The 16,918-nt window shown below is 38.7% G+C and overlaps 1 protein-coding gene across 3 annotated transcripts in view; it reads right to left on the bottom strand.

The window, feature by feature from the left end:
- Positions 1–517: 517 nt before the first annotated feature.
- LOC124865620 (mannosyl-oligosaccharide 1,2-alpha-mannosidase IC) overlaps positions 518–16,918 on the bottom strand; it is a 308,583-nt gene continuing 292,182 nt past the window's right edge. For all 3 annotated transcript variants that reach the window (XM_047360863.1, XM_047360861.1, XM_047360860.1), the window contains 4 exons: positions 12,694–12,913; positions 5,547–5,719; positions 3,255–3,370; positions 518–1,927 (listed from right to left, as the gene is read on the bottom strand). In XM_047360863.1, coding sequence (XP_047216819.1) covers positions 1,786–1,927; positions 3,255–3,370; positions 5,547–5,719; positions 12,694–12,913 — 651 coding nt within the window. In that variant the 3' untranslated portion in view covers positions 518–1,785. The remainder of the gene's footprint in view (positions 1,928–3,254; positions 3,371–5,546; positions 5,720–12,693; positions 12,914–16,918) is intronic.

Here is a 16,918-nt window from a genome sequence, read left to right as displayed (position 1 = left end):
ATCATATTCTAGCTGCAGGATGTAACATGGCTAACATTTCCTTAATAGACAATCGGAGTTCACACCGCTAAACAGTTTTTACAAGATCCATGACATTTGAAAGGTACCATCATTAAATTACAATTAAATGCCAATAATGTATGTTTATAGCATTTAGAGTGGATGTAAAATCACCTCAAGGTTTAACGCTGAAATTAAGATTCAGGTGACTGGAGCTGTAGCTAAATCATTTCATGCGGATGATATTAAGTCTCGCTTTGTTGACTTTTCACACTGCGTGAAGTGCAGCAGCTAAACACTGTTAGTCATTTTCTGGTCATGATTGCTGGAACATTCTAAAATGTCCCCTTTTTAATTAAACCTAAAATGAGGCTCCTGGAAGAAGATATAAATGGCAAATGAATAGGATTTTATCCTTTGTGACTGCAGGATGTTTTATGCTATTAAAACACTATAAAAATTAATCCAACTGTAAGAAAACAAGCCCATAATAATAATAATAACACAACAACTGTGATTGTTTTAAATGTACAAAGTTGCACAGTTTCTTTTTAATCGGTATTTCAAAATATTCAACGATCAAAGTAAAATTAAACAGTAAGAATAATTAATAACAATAATGAATATCAGCAATAACTAGACTTAAAATTAGAAGTTTTTAGATTTCTTTTTTTTTTTACTGAAACACCTGAGGGAAGCAAATCAAAGAGAACCCAGAAAAAATAACCACTGATGTTTTAGAGACAAAGAGACAAACCAAAGTCAAGACAAGCTCATACAGGTGCCACTCATCTCTTCTGTATATACAGCAGATTCACTCCACGACTGTGCAGAAGCGCAACTGTTAACAGAACAGTGATGGAAAATAAAAGTTGTCTCTGCAGCCTAAAAGCCTGCAACATCACTATGGATGTATGTGAAGGCAGAAACTCAAGAGAAACATCTGAAACTGGCTAAAAGGTGTCTTTTTTTTTTTTCCTTGATGCTTTGTTTTTACAGTGAAAGGACAGAGTGCTCCATTTTATTGTGAAAGGCAGAGCAAACACTATTCTGTTGGGAAAACAAATTACCAGAGCACAGACCAGAAACAACACATTTCTTTTAAAAGTGCTCCCTGGATGCATAAGATGAAGCCTCTTTCCTGACATCTCTGTCCTTTTAAAAAATTCATTTAACCTTGTTTCGGTAAGAAACATGACATCAAAAATTAGTTTCGAGGTGGATTTGAGTCACATTTTGTGTTTATCTGTACATTATTTAAATCCTTTCTGAAAGTTGACCAAAACACTGTACTTTAAAAGAGGAAAATAGATATGCAAGGAAACCTTTGGCCAAAGAGTTCACGAAGGTAAACTAGAAACAAGCCTAAAGGGAAAATGTCATCACTAAAGGTAAACTAAAATGATGAGCAAAATTTAAGTGGTTTTGTATCTCTCTGACACAATGGCCCATTGTTCAAACCTTCTCCCATATATTTGGGTCTGTAAGTTATAGAGGTTTCCTCACAGAGGAAAGAAGGAAAGAAAAAGGTATATCTTCATGAAAGTCATGTTTGTTTTGATTGTCCGCAAAAAAGAAGTGCCAGTAGGAAGGAACCCCGGCGAAAGGATATACAATCACAGCATAAAACGAAAACATCCTTTACTGGAAAGGAACTGAGAGTCAACCACACACTTCTTAAAAGACCCTGAATCTGCACTGAATTTGTGTTTGCAATTTCTTTTGACTCTGTGTGCACATGAATTGTGCAGATTTGTCTGTGACCATCTTAGTCGTTGAGCGGTATTATTCAGAGACCGTCTTTTCCTCTGTTACTTCATCCTGCAGGCAGCTCTTACGGATGATGGGCAGTGGATGGGCTTCAGTGTTAAATACCCAGTCTTCCAGAGACAGGAGGTCATCGTCAGAGAAGAGTAGGTAAAGATACCTAAACAAACAAGAAAAACAGCTGCATTAAAATTATAATGCTGCAATTTAGTGTTCATATGGTATACATGAGGCTGTAAAAATTATTCCTTTTTTTAAATGACACTTATTTCAGTTATCAAACTAAATTTAATATCAGATAAAGATAACCTGAGTCGATACAAAATTCAGTTTTCAAATGATTTATTTTATTAAGGGAAAAGCTATCCAAACCAACCTGGTTATGAATAACCAAAGGGAGGATTTCAGCCTGAATTTACCATGAAATAAACCTGTTTCGATCAGAGTGCCCTAATCCAAGCCAAGATATATAAAGTTTTCCAGTGAGACTTTGTAAATTGCATGTTTTTGCCTGTAGGTGCTGTAGCAAACAAAACAATATTCTTTGTAACTGTTAATTCATGTGGACTTCTTAAGAGTAAAATGGCAGTGAGTCTTTGCTGTTTTGTTGTCAGTTTTAATTTCTATGTCACACAGCTCTATTGTATATTTATCACTGTTTTGCTGTTATTTTAACCTGGTTGAATGAAATTATGAAAATGTTTGTCCCCATTATGTAAAAGTGTTCAATAGCTGAAAGACAACACATGGTGTCTCTATGCACTTTACAAAAAATTAAAAAAAGTTCAATCTAATTATACAGTTAGCTTAAATATATTTAAGCTAACTGTGCTGATTTTGCACTGGTTCATCATCCTTCAACTAAGTTGTCCCACTTATTCGTTGATGTGAAGAAAAAGCTCAACTTGTTGGAGCTGCCGCCTTGTATCTTCACAGGAGTCATTTAACCTGAATATTTCCTTGATGTCGACCACATTTAAAAAAATCTCCACCCAAGCTGTCAAGCTGCAATGCTTTGCCCTTACTCGGAAAATATAAATTATTCATCATTAGGGATTTCTTCTTAGTCAAGATTTGCCACTTAACTTTTAAAGGAGCATGTTAGGAGCAGTGCTGTCTGGTGACTACTGACCTGAATGTTTCCCGCTAACCCTCGCTTTAGAAAAATCATCTTTTGTCATCTACATCCTGGGAAACACGGAATGGGTTTATGTAGCTTAATGACTGCAGTATAAAAACAGCTGACACAAATCCTTCCTTGATGGGTTAAAAGTACCTGATTGAAAGTTAGATTAAACTCTGAAGCAGAGATTAATTTATTCAAAGCACGATTGTGCAATGTAGGCAGAACAGATGAGTAGAGATGAATTCCCAATGTTCAAGATCTGACCCTGTATTACTTTCATGCAGATGAAAGGTGGTGCAAGCAGATCTTACAATAACCTTCCTCTCAGCAATGGGAAGCTATAAAAGCAAGTGGGACTTACTTGAGTGTTTCTGACAGGAAGAAGCTCTGCTGCATGTTGTCGTGGCTGGCTGTCATGGTGTAAACATCACGGATCCCAGAGAAACCAGACTCCACTCTGCAGTGCTGCTCCAGAGCCTAACAGCAGGTATGAAGGGACAGGTTACAGATAAATGTCAACACCGCTTTCAGCCCGACTGCACAAACTCAATTATCTTTATGGTGCCTTGCAAAAGTATTTACACCTTTGAGCTTTGTTCAGATTTTCTCACACTACGACCACAAACTTCAGTGTGACTTTGTTGCAATTTGTATGTGAAAGACCAACACAAGTTGGTACATCAATATGAAATTGAGGAAAAAAGATTTCTTATAAAATCTGTAGTGTGCTTGGCATCTATAGTCAACCCTTTGTATAACCACCTTTTGTTGCATGTCTCTAGTATCTAGCCAATTGTTCTTAACCAAATAGCTCCAGCTCAGTCAGATTAAATTGTGTGTGTGTGTGTGTGAACATCAATTTTCAAGTCTTGCTGCAGATTCTCAATTGGATTTAGGTGTGGACCTTTCTAACATGAATATGCTTTGGACTCAACCATTCAACCATAGCCCTGTTTGTATGTTTAGGGTCATTGCAGCAACTAAAATGTTTTCTTTTACTTTTGCTCCATGTTTCACACTGAGGATGTTGTGTGATGTTAGTTTTCCTCTACACAGCATTTTAAATGTAGTCTAAAATTATTAATTTGAGCTGTATTTAAACTAAGAGGAAATCATATTTTATTGGGATTTATCAGATCAAAAGAGACTGGCTACAAATGTATGCAAACTTTTTCAGATTTTTATTTGTAAACTGAGAAAACTATGCATCCTCATTTATTTCACAACTGGGCACTATGTTATGTTGGTCTACCACACTGAAATACATTGAAGTTTGTGGCTATGCATGCAAACTGCACTGCAAAACATGCTTTGGTATTCTGCTGATGTGATGCTTGAAACAAAAATCAAATCCTTTGGTCAATAACAGTACTCACGCCTACAGAAAAAAGTAGATGATAAAACATGACAAGCCTCCAAGCCAGCTACACAACTAAGGTCCAAGTAATGTCATATCTGATAAGGGTGAATTGAGAGTGGCTGGGCTAGCCAAGCGGATTAGCTCATTATTATCCCTGCTACAAAGAGCTTGCCTATACGTGCTAATTAACAAAGACCCTGACATGTTAATGCTTGATGTTCCTGAGTAGAAGTGTTGCACACCGCTTCCAACCTTTGTGCCTGATAATTATAGGCCTGTCAAACTTGTCAGCCTGATCTTTCCTCTTCTTGTGAGTGCTAAATTAATGCTAACTCTCATGCCAGCCCTCTACGGTTTACAATGGTTAATGTCCTGCCTATTGCCACATTAAAAATGGTGATCCCTGCACAGCTTTCATCTCTTGGTAGCAGAGCTGTCCTCTCTCCCAACTAATGTAAAGTGCCGCACAATATGAAGGAAGCTGGTTGATGATAAATTTGGGTGTTAACGGGGCTCGACATAAGAGAGGAGAACCTTGAAAATAACAATGCAGGTGACCAATAAGAGCGAAGTACAGATAGAAAACCTGCACTCTGCTCTATCCCCTAATTAAATATAAAATTGAATTATCAGTGTGTTGCACTGGTCAGAGGTGTGCTTTTCAATTCACTTTTGAACAAGTGGGATAAAATTGCTGTAACAGAATGTTTGTATGCTGACATTTAAGAAATAAACCGGCTGTAAATTTATAGTGCTGTGCAAAAGTAGTTATACACCTTAAACTCTCCATTGTACTTTAATGAGAATTTATGTCAAAGATAAACAAATAGTAGTTCATAAATGCAAAGTGGAAGGAAAATGATGTTTGCAAATGATAATCTGAAAGGTGTGGCGGGCATATGTATTGGGCAACTTTTGCTCTTTTAACGTGGAATACAATCCAGTGAAACTTAGTATAAATATGGCTCATCTGTGAAGCTTTGGGCTATATTTGCAGTAACGTTTACAGTATTGCTGCAATTTATGAGAATCTTCCTATTAGTCCATTAAAAACGTATTATTCTAAATAAATAGCAGGGAAGTTTAGTTTTTTTCATGGACTGTGGCAATTTATAGATGTGTTCACACAGGGGAAGAGATGGTAGCATAAAATATCTAGAAATTTTGGAAATTGAAGTCTGTTGTAATGTTTTGATTTCATTTAACTTAACACCACAAAGCAATAAACCTTTTTATTTCCAAAGGCAGTGGGATTATCTAACACAAGTATTCATACTAAATTATTGATGTCACCTCAACAGCCTCCCATCCCCAGTCTCTGTATTTGGGGTCGTGGGTCAGTCTCCACATGTACATGTAGCTCTCGATGACTTCTGGTCGCAGGATGTAATATCTGTCACTCAGTCTAGTAGCTGTAGCTTCAGCTCCGCTGTCGAATCTGAAGGCCTCAGGTCCCAGTCTAGTGGCTAAAACAGATGGAAACAGAAGAAAACATTTAGTGTGCACTGAAAGCTATTTCTAAGCTATTCATTTCTTTTATTTTAAAGATGAAGCACAATAAAATGTTTATTTAATGATTAGGATAGAAGCATTCCTTTGTGCATCTATTGTGGTCAGTTGAAGAAAATGTTTGTTTTTCTTGTGCCTTCCAATGATTTTAAAGATCACCACTTAGTGACCATTTCTCACAAAATTGCTCTTTGTTTGGATGAGGCAGCTAAAGATGCAACACAGGAGGACAACATCAAAGCAATAAATGGTTTAGTTTTTTTTTCATAAACCCAAAGAATATATCATCTTTTAGTCACGGTATCAACAGGAAATCAGGAAAAACAGCTGGATAACATAAAATACTAACTCAAAAGTTTAAACTAGTTTAAGAACAGTCTCTTGAAATACAATGTTGACCAGAAAGGGAATGCTTTTAGAGAAACAGAAGTTGGAATTCCTTTCCAGTTTGCGTAGAGCAGAAAAAGAACTTCTATTGACCCAACACATCTCAGTTCTTCTGATAAACATTCTTTAATTCCTTCTAGGAATTAATAACGCTGTATTAACTGTCCAAGCCAAACACTCATCAGATTTTCTGCTCCAATTTAAGCAAATTTAGGCAGAAATGGAAAAAAAAATTAAGGTCAGAAGTGCTGCATACTGAGACTCACAACAACACAGGTGTATATGAATGTTTACATATAAGTGTTCTCAATTGGCTTTGCTCCCTTAATTATATTGAACTGAAAGGGATGTGTCTGAATTTTAGCAGCAACCTTTTGGTGCAGTTTGCAAATTCCCCCCCAAACTAGGATATTTTTTCCAAAAAAAGATGCTTGTGTCGGATATTATCTCATGTCCTCAAGTACACCTTTCTAGACGGACGTTTTGAATGTGGCTGCATCAGATGGCAAAATCCCACAAATTGTCTTTTCCGATGCGGAAGAGTGCCAATTCTAATCTAAGGCATCCTGAGCCTCTTTGCCTTTTCCCCAATTATCATTGAATTATATATGATAATACATTTCAGAAGATATTAATTTTGGCTGCTTTCATTTGTGATTTCAATCCTTTCATTACTTTCCATGGCTTATGACCACGGGAAGGTGAAACGTAGATCAAGTGGCATTTTTTGCTCAGTTCCCGGCATAGCCTATCTCTCAGACTGCTGCTTTATCTTATCCCCGCTTGATGCGAGAGCTTACTTCCAACTACATGATTACATTACTATACACATTTCTTTCTACATACAATCAGTCTGGCTTTTAAAATATGCGAATGTTTAGTTTTTAAAGTTTACTGTGGCACCGCTGGACCTCGCACAGTGGCGCAGATAGTAGAAGGAGGAATATCCGCTCCAACCACTACACCACACAGTGTCTCAACTACTGTTGATACTTTCATCTTCATGTACAGGTACATCTCAATAAAATTTGAATAACATTAATAAGTGAAACACACACATTAAAAAGGTTTAATTTACAAAGTGATATATTCAAGTGTTTGTTTCTGTTAATTGTGATAATTATGGCTTACTGATATTAAACTTGGAAAACTGGAACATAACACAGAACCAACAAAAATCATTTTTAGTATAGAAATGTTGATTTACTTCTAAGTATATCAATGTGATGTTAGGTATATACTCTGAATACTTGGTTGGGGCTCCTTTTGCATAAATAACTGCACAAGTGTGGCATATCATGGCTCTGCTTAGGTGTTAAGAAAGCCCAGGATGATGTAATGGTGGCCTTCAGCACATCTGTGCAGTTGGGTCCAGTGTTTCTTATATTTTTCTTTCCATTAAGCCAGTCAGTCAGTCATTTTCTACCGCTTATTCCATAGTGGGTCGCGGGGAAGCTGGTGCCTATCTCCAGCAGTCTATGGGCGAGAGGCAGGGTACACCCTGGACAGATCGCCAGTCCATCACAGGGCAACACACAAACAACCATGCACACACTCATTCATACACCTAAGGGCAATTTAGAGAGACCAGTTAACCTAACAGGCATGTCTTTGGACTGTGGGAGGAAGCCGGAGTACCCGGTGAAAACCCACGCATGCACGGGGAGAACATGCAAACTCCATGCAGAAAGATCCCTGGCCGGGAATTGAACCCAGGACCTTCTTGCTGCAAGGCAACAGTGCTATCAACTGCGCCACCGTGCAGCCCTTCCATTAAGCCATAATTACCAAAATAAAGGAAATGCTTAATATTTACTACTAAGGATTTTGAGTTTTACTCACATTTTGAACTGTTTTGAGATGCAATTTTACATCACTCTAATCTTGATTGCTCTTAAGAAAGATGTAAGTGTTTTTCCTAAAAAAAAAATAAAAATAGAAAAAAAGCCAAATTTTATTGTTTAACCTGCATAAATCTGTGTAGCTTACATACACACTCCAAGGACACTATCGGTTTCTCACAATTTGCATCAGAAACACTTTTCCAAGTCTGCCAGGATTTGGTTTTGCAGGCGACAATAATTTAGGCTGAGACATAAGTATGTAATTGGCCTTAATTTATGTCTAAGAAATAAGCTCTCAAATTTAGATTGGAAATCATTAAGACAACAGTCCGGCTGGCTGCAGGTTTAAAATGCAGATTTCAAAAAACGAGTCTGAGTTTTAGACAGTTCTGGCTTAGCAAGATTGAGTGGCTGTGTTTAAGTCATTTAAGAGGGCGCCTGTGTTAGGCTACGCCACTGCCGCTGCTTGTCTCCTTTGCAAGTTTTTATGTACTGTTACAGCAATATTTGTGGTTATATCAGCACGATTTTCACCTGGATATGTTTCTGCTCTACTGTTCTATGATCGTATCTCTCTTTTTGGTATAAAGGAGTCTATGGAATCTCTTTTTGGTGATTGGGGAAAGTACAATCAAACTTTTCCTCCTCCTTTTGTTGTTTTGCCCGACTCACCTGAGTACGTGTTCCTGTTTCGGGCACCTGGGAGGAAACGCAGGAAACGTGGCTCCAGGTCCGGCGTCCAGGTAAAATGCAGACATGCTTTATGACTATTTAGTCCCAGTCCCTACCAACGTGTCAGGTGGCTGCGGTGGATTCCTCTCCTCGATGTGTGTTGTGGTGGCACACCCCCACCGCTGTCATCTGGGAGACCCGCAGCTGATGCTCAGGAGCCAGTGAAATGCTGGGATTGTGACTGGTGGGATGCTCCGGGGACGTGCTTTCCCGTATCCACGGCAGCCATACAACAGCTGTTTTCCCGACCCAGCTGGAGACTGCTTGACAGTGCCGCGTGCCTTCGACTGTTCCCGCTGTGTCCTGTTGATGCGAAGATTGTGACGTCATCATCGCCTCGCATTGGTCTTCTAAATGTCCGTTCAGTTGCAAATAAATCATTTTTATTGAATGCACTTTTTAGCAGACGAGACCTTGATTTCTTGTTTCTTACGGAGACTTGGCAGAGAGAATGGGAGTTCATTCATCTAAATGAACTCTGTCCTGATGGATGCTCAGTCTTCGGGTTACCCTGTTCCTCGCGCCGTGGAGGGGGTCTTGCGGTGGTATTCAGAGACAGTTTCACCTGTAAGATGACGAATATGCAGTCCTTTTCTTCGTTTGAATTAATGATGGTCAAAGTGGGCTCCAAAGACTCTTTCCACTGTGTGCTGGTCTATCGCCCTCCTGGCCATGCAGCTGTCTTTTTAAAGGATTTTAGTGACTTTTTATCCTCGATAATTAAGTTGGATAATGTTGTATTAATTGGTGATTTGAATATTCATATTGATAATAGTGCTTCTAATGAAGCATTGGAATTTTTAACATTGACTGAAATGTTTAATTTTGTGCAACATGTCTCTGGTCCCACCCACCAAAAAGGCCATACCCTTGATTTAGTTTTTTCTCTTGGCCTGAATATTGCCAATCTATCTGTGGAGGATGTCCTTATAAGTGATCATTGTTGTGTTTTGTTTGATGTATTCTTTTCTCCAGTTCCTAAGCCTACTTTAATTAGGTTGCAGAGGCGTATTATCTCTGACAATTCAGCTACTAGGTTTTCTTCTATATTTGATCCAAAATTGTTTGTGGAATGTCATGATGTGGACAGTTTTCTTCTTACCTTTAACAGTCATTGTGAGGCCATTTTGGATCAAGCTGCTCCTGTTAGATCTAATTTGGTGACTAGGAAGACCATACGCCCTTGGATCAATGACACCATTTGGGAGCTAAAGCATTTATCCCATAAACTTGAGGTCCACAGATTGCACCTTAAGGAACTTATGTCTTCTTTAAATGAAACCATTAAAAACCCTCTAGATCTGATCATTTTCGCCAGCTGATAATTTTGAATAAGAGGAGACCACAGGTTTTGTTTGATACCATCAGTTCTATTGTGTGTCCCACTGTTACCCCCATTTTTTGCAAAGCAGACAGTAATGAACTTTTAAGGTTTTTTGTCTCCAAAAGCCAGGATATTACATTTTCACCTCCAACTTAGTCCATGCTCAGCACTGCTGCTGTTGAGCCTGCTTGTCATAACTGGTCCTCTTTTAAGCCTGTATCTCAGGCTGATATCTTAGCCCTGGTAGCCAAGATGAAGCCTTCTTCTTGTCCTTCAGATGCTCTTCCTTTTGGACTATTCTTAAAATTATTTGATGTTATTGGCCCCTGGGTTACCAAGTTAATAAATTTGTCATTATCTTCTGGCATATTTCCCGGCTTTTTTAAGCATGCCTTTGTGGAACCTCTTCTTAAAAAACCCAATTTGGACCCTACTGTGTTAGGTAATTTCCGGCCTATTTCAAAACTTCCATTTTTGTACAAACTTTTGGAGAAGGTGGTCTCTGAACAATTTATTGTGTTCTTAGAAAAGTTTGAAATTTTTGACCCGGCTAGGGTGCTGACTCGCACCAACAGAAGGGCTCATATTACCCCAATTTTAAAATCTCTCCATTGGCTTCCAGTGGTTTTTCGCTTTTATTTCAAAATCCTGGTTCTGACTTTTAGAGCTCTCCATGGTCAGGCTCCCCGATACATTAGAGCCCAGTTGTGTCCGTATATCCCTTCTCGAAGGCTAAGGTCATTGGATCAGAATCTTCTTAAGGTCCCTTACACCCATTTTAAGACTAGAGGAGATCGTTCCTTCCAGGCCATTGCGCCAAAGCTTTGGAACGATCTCCCGCTCTCATTACGTTCTCTTGATTCTGTGGAAGTTTTTAAGAGCAAACTTAAAACCTATCTCTTTTGCAAATCTTTTTAACAGTTCCAGTGCGTTGGATGTAGTTATGCTACTATAGGCTTGTGACTATTATATTTACCACTACCCTCATAGTGATGGTTTTATTACATTTTTTGTGCCTTTATTGTTTTATCTTAATGTATAATTGTGCACTTCTGTAAAGCACCTTGTGACATTTAATGTCTGTGAAAGGCGCTATATAAATAAACTTTTACTTACTTTACTTACTTACTTAATCGATTGCATTAACGGCTACTTGACTCCAACTACTTTCTCTAAAAAGGTCAAGACTAAACTAAACAATGCTAACATGTATTTTTGTGCAAAAATAGAAACTCTTTCAAACTAAGAATGAGAAGTCACCATGTTCAATGAAATCTTCTCTCTAAAACGGTTTACATATTGCCTATCAGTCAGTAGTTGTGAAGCTGACAGAGATTTAAAGCAGCATAATCATTCATGGTACCTAAGTTTCAACACCAATACATGGCATTGGAAGCTAATCTGCACAAAATCAAATATCTCTTTCTGATGCTGTCTGTCTGCTAATCCAAAATATGTTAAGTACCACCAGAGCCCAGTTAGAGAACCTGGTGGGTGATCATGAGAGAGAAAGCTGTATAAGCCTTTTGGGTCTGAACATCAACGATCATTGAAACTGTTATATGATGAATCAAATTAGCTTAATGCTGCAGCAGACGATGAATCCATTAAACTTAACGGTGGGGGCAAAAAAGCTTAGAATTTGCTGAGAAGTTATTGACAAGGGTAGGATAGATGCCAGGGAAGAGATGAAACAATATTCTAATATATATATAAATAAAAAGTGATAGATTTTTAAGACATATTCTTTTTTCTATCTCTTCAGGTGCAGACACATAGAGAAGCTTCTTCTTTTTTTTGAGAATAAAATTAAAAGGCCTGGGGCCCTTTGAATTTTCAGCACTTCTCTGAACTGTTTTCTTACGAACTTCCACATCAACCTCTACTAACGACACATGAGTAGTATAAAATAAAGATATTGAAATTTAGAAGTCGTGTTCTAGTAAATCGATATTATGTGTAATATCAAATGTGCTGCAGAGGTTTTGGAGAGTTAGGTTGGACTGTTTTTTCTTAAGAATATTCTTTTCAACACTACACCAGTTGCACAGTGTGTTTTGGGAGCATATTCTTTTTATATTTCCCACAGGCATAAAAGAAGAAACACAAACTGTAGCCAAATAGCTATTTTGACCTAAATAAGCAATTGGTAAAATGGAGCATAATCGCGTAAAAGTTGGGATCCATTAAAATAAACGAACTAAAAATCAGATGATATTTTGAGATTTCATCTGTGAAATGCTTAAGAGTTTTTTCACACAGTATTTAAGTGCAGGATGTTGTGTTATACAGGTTTGTGCATATTTTAAATAAATATCATTGAAAGGTAAATCAAGTAGAGAACTGTCAAATCAACAGTCTTTACCATAATTCTGGTTTTGGCTTTTTATTTTGCTGTAAGCCATAATAATCAATAGAACAGCAATAAATGCTTGAAATATATCCCTCTCTGTATTATTAATTTACACACGTTTCAGTCTTTTTGTATTATTAAAATAAACCAACTTAAAATTCTAATTTATTGACATCCACCTGTATGTGTACATCTCTTTTCATTGTCGGATATTGAAAAGTTTATTATTTTTTTTTAAGAGGACATAGATGGACATTAAACAATTGCTAGCACCCTGAAATGTCCACTTACTAGTGCGGGTATAACTCTCATGGCATGTGTGTGTGATTTCAGCTGCAAGGTCAAGGTAGTGCTGCCTCTTCTCTGGTGCTCCATCATCAGCTCCGATGCCAATCATGCCCCCGGAGAAGCAGGCCAGGTGACCCATCTTGTGGTCCAAGATGCCCCCCCTCCACTCAGCCATGTAGGTGAGACCACCAGGGGACTTCTGAACCAGGTTAGCTTCAATTGCCTGCAGCAACAAACAGAAGATTTAAATTTTAACTTTTGCTTACTGACAGTGTTGGCTTTGAAATTAGAAACATTGGTGGAAATTCTAGTCAAAACAAAATCCTAATCAGCAACCTTCATATTTCACATCTGCATTTTAATTTGTGCATGGATGACAACTGATATTCATCTCAACAAGTACTTCCTGTGAATCATTTTAATATTAAAAATTCAACTTTACTTTGCTAGAGTAAACTGTATCTCATAAATGCATGAAGAACTTTAATGACACAGACCCTTTAGATCTACTTCTCATTTACTGGTTTTACAGCTATGTATTAGATAACCATGAACAAACTGTGACCAAACCCTTATTGACTTTAAGCTGTTAGTAAGCCAAACTAGAGACGCACTGATCATACTTATTCTGGGTTTTATGTAGGTCTGACCTGCAGATTCTGGTTTTGGCCTATTCTTTCTGAGGACACCACCACAAACAAACCTAATTGTTAAAACACTGACCATAAAAGTAAAACAAAATAAGAAAAACGGCTAACCCTAACCCCTGCTGCAGGTTTCTTTTTATATAGATTAGGTTTTTGAATCCAGGTGATACAAGATTATTCCCAACTTATTTACCAGGGCATATGTTGGTAACTTAGAGATTTTTACTAAAAATAAAGAATTAAAAATAATGTTTTATGCACTTACTGTCCAAAAAATAGTTTTTATTTAGCTGCACCCTTTAGACAACAAGAAATAAAATCTGTTCAAATAGTTTTGAAAAGATTGACACTTTAAAGCATTATATTTGACCTTGCTACTTAAATAAGATCAAGAGACAGAAAGGTACACATCACTGGTAGATATGGCATCCCCCCATAAGGGATGAAGCCTGCAGAACAGCACCGTCCATATTAAGCATCTACAGAAAATAAATTCAAACTTTATTTAAAACATTCTGTTTTTTTACAGTATTTATATTTTCCAAAACGGACTGTAGAATGACGTTTCATGAGATCATACATATCCAGATCCTTCTCTTTAAAGTCAGCCTGAGCTGCTGGTCAGTCGGAATTATAAACACAGGTATGTGATGTTAGGAAACAATGCCAAAGACCTTCCTGAACAAACTAATATAAAGTAATTTGAGAAATAAAAATGAGTTTAATCAACCCGGAAATTAAAATATCACCTCCAGTATGTTTTGTCTCCATGTAATTGATTGGTAGCAACTCCAGTTTCATAATTGCAATACTGTTGCAACAACAAAATATAGATATCATATTTCAAGAAAGTATATTTTCCTTAGGGTTTCAACTAATTTCTACAATAATTACCAGTTGTTAGTGGTAATCATTGCGGAAATTGTTTTCTCGTTCAACACCGTTTTAATTAACAGTCCACTTTTATTTTAATAATTAGCACTGTTTTGCCCTCACCTTATATTTTTTGAAATATTGTTTTTGTGGCACTAGTGGCCTTTATTTTCAGTATTTTTCTGAAAGTAGACAAGGGAAATGGGAAAGTAGACATGCAGCAAATGTCGCCGGGGGCTGGGACTCAAACCCGTGATGGCCACGTCGAGGACTAAAGCCTCTGTATGTGGGTCACGCGCTTAACCCCCTACGCCATCAGCACTGCGCCCCTCACCTTAGATCTTTCAATAAACAAGCAGTTGACTAAATTTAATACCATTTAGTGCTTACCCAATAAATACCAAGTCACAATGAAGAAGGAGAATTCGTCACTAGTGGTTCCGTCTTTGGATGACCCTTTTATGATAAATGAGGTAATCTTAATAATGTCATACCACGACGCTGAGCACAGGTTTGTCTGGTATGCTGGTGTGTTCCTGCTCTCTCTCTCTCACTTCCTCCTGCAGGGTGTGACAGGCAGGTGCAGCTGCTCAGCCGCAATACATCAAGGCTCATCAAGGGAGCGTTCATATACTGGTCCTTCTCAAAATATTAGCATATTGTGATAAAGTTCATTATTTTCCATAATGTCATGATGAAAATTTAACATTCATATATTTTAGATTCATTGCACACTAACTGAAATATTTCAGGTCTTTTATTGTCTTAATACGGATGATTTTGGCATACAGCTCATGAAAACCCAAAATTCCTATCTCACAAAATTAGCATATTTCATCCGACCAATAAAAGAAAAGTGTTTTTGATACAAAAAACGTCAACCTTCAAATAATCATGTACAGTTATGCACTCAATACTTGGTCGGGAATCCTTTTGCAGAAATGACTGCTTCAATGCGGCGTGGCATGGAGGCAATCAGCCTGTGGCACTCCTGGAGGCCCAGGATGCTTCAATAGCGGCCTTTAGCTCATCCAGAGTGTTGGGTCTTGAGTCTCTCAACGTTCTCTTCACAATATCCCACAGATTCTCTATGGGGTTCAGGTCAGGAGAGTTGGCAGGCCAATTGAGCCCAGTGATACCATGGTCAGTAAACCATTTACCAGTGGTTTTGGCACTGTGAGCAGGTGCCAGGTCATGCTGAAAAATGAAATCTTCATCTCCATAAAGCTTTTCAGCAGATGGAAGCATGAAGTGCTCCAAAATCTCCTGATAGCTAGCTGCATTGAACCTGCCCTTGATAAAACACAGTGGGCCAACACCAGCAGCTGACACGGCACCCCAGACCATCACTGACTGTGGGTACTTGACACTGGACTTCTGGCATTTTGGCATTTCCTTCTCCCCAGTCTTCCTCCAGACTCTGGCACCTTGATTTTCGAATGACATGCAGAATTTGCTTTCATCTGAAAAAAGTACTTTGGACCACTGAGCAACAGTCCAGTGCTGCTTCTCTGTAGCCCAGGTCAGGCGCTTCTGCCGCTGTTTCTGGTTCAAAAGTGGCTTGACTTGGGGAATGCGGCACCTGTAGCCCATTTCCTGCACACGCCTGTGCACGGTGGCTCTGGATGTTTCTACTCCAGACTCAGTCCACAGCTTCCGCAGGTCCCCCAAGGTCTGGAATCGGCCCTTCTCCACAATCTTCCTCAGGGTCCGGTCACCTCTTCTCGTTGTGCAGCGTTTTCTGCCACACCTTTTCCTTCCCACAGACTTCCCACTGAGGTGCCTTGATACAGCACTCTGGGAACAGCCTATTCGTTCAGAAATTTCTTTCTGTGTCTTACCCTCTTGCTTGAGGGTGTCAATAGTGGCCTTCTGGACAGCAGTCAGGTCGGCAGTCTTACCCATGATTGGGGTTTTGAGTGATGAACCAGGCTGGGAGTTTTAAAGGCCTCAGGAATCTTTTGCAGGTGTTTAGAGTTAACTCGTTGATTCAGATGATTAGGTTCATAGCTCGTTTAGAGACCCTTTTAATGATATGCTAATTTTGTGAGATAGGAATTTTGGGTTTTCATGAGCTGTATGCCAAAATCATCCGTATTAAGACAATCAAAGACCTGAAATTTTTCAGTTAGTGTGCAATTAATCTAAAATATATGAATGTTAAATTTTCATCATGACATTATGGAAAATAATGAACTTTATCACAATATGCTAATATTTTGAGAAGGACCTGTACTGCCGGAGTCCCTGGAGATGGCGTCAAGATTGTTAACTCACCTGAGTGGTAATCGGACCTACAGACCTTGCCTTGTTGCTATTGCTTTTGTGTCCTAGTTGCTTAACTGAGTTTCTCTGCTCTCTTTCTCAGTGATCAGACCCAGACCCTGAGATTTCCTGTCAAATGTCATGTGCCCTTGTCTGCTGTTGGCTAAAGCACTTTATTGTGCTCTTTCCAACAAGAGCCTCCTCCACCCTCCGGAACCATCCCACACACCACCACCTGGAAAGAGGAACCGCCCACTCAACACAACCACCTTTCCTGTCGACCTCAGTCTCCATGGCGTTACTCACCTCCTCCGGACAACCCACACCTTCACTCAACAGTTAGCAATTGCATCCAGTCCTATTATCACACCCGCCCCTGTCATCCCTACTCACCAACTTCTCTTCCTCAGTGCCCTGACCTGCAGAAACCAGATTCCTGCACC

This window comes from Girardinichthys multiradiatus, chromosome 3, assembly GCF_021462225.1.
Source record: "Girardinichthys multiradiatus isolate DD_20200921_A chromosome 3, DD_fGirMul_XY1, whole genome shotgun sequence".
NCBI lineage: Eukaryota > Metazoa > Chordata > Actinopteri > Cyprinodontiformes > Goodeidae > Girardinichthys > Girardinichthys multiradiatus.
This window is presented reverse-complemented; position numbering and strand designations above follow the sequence as displayed.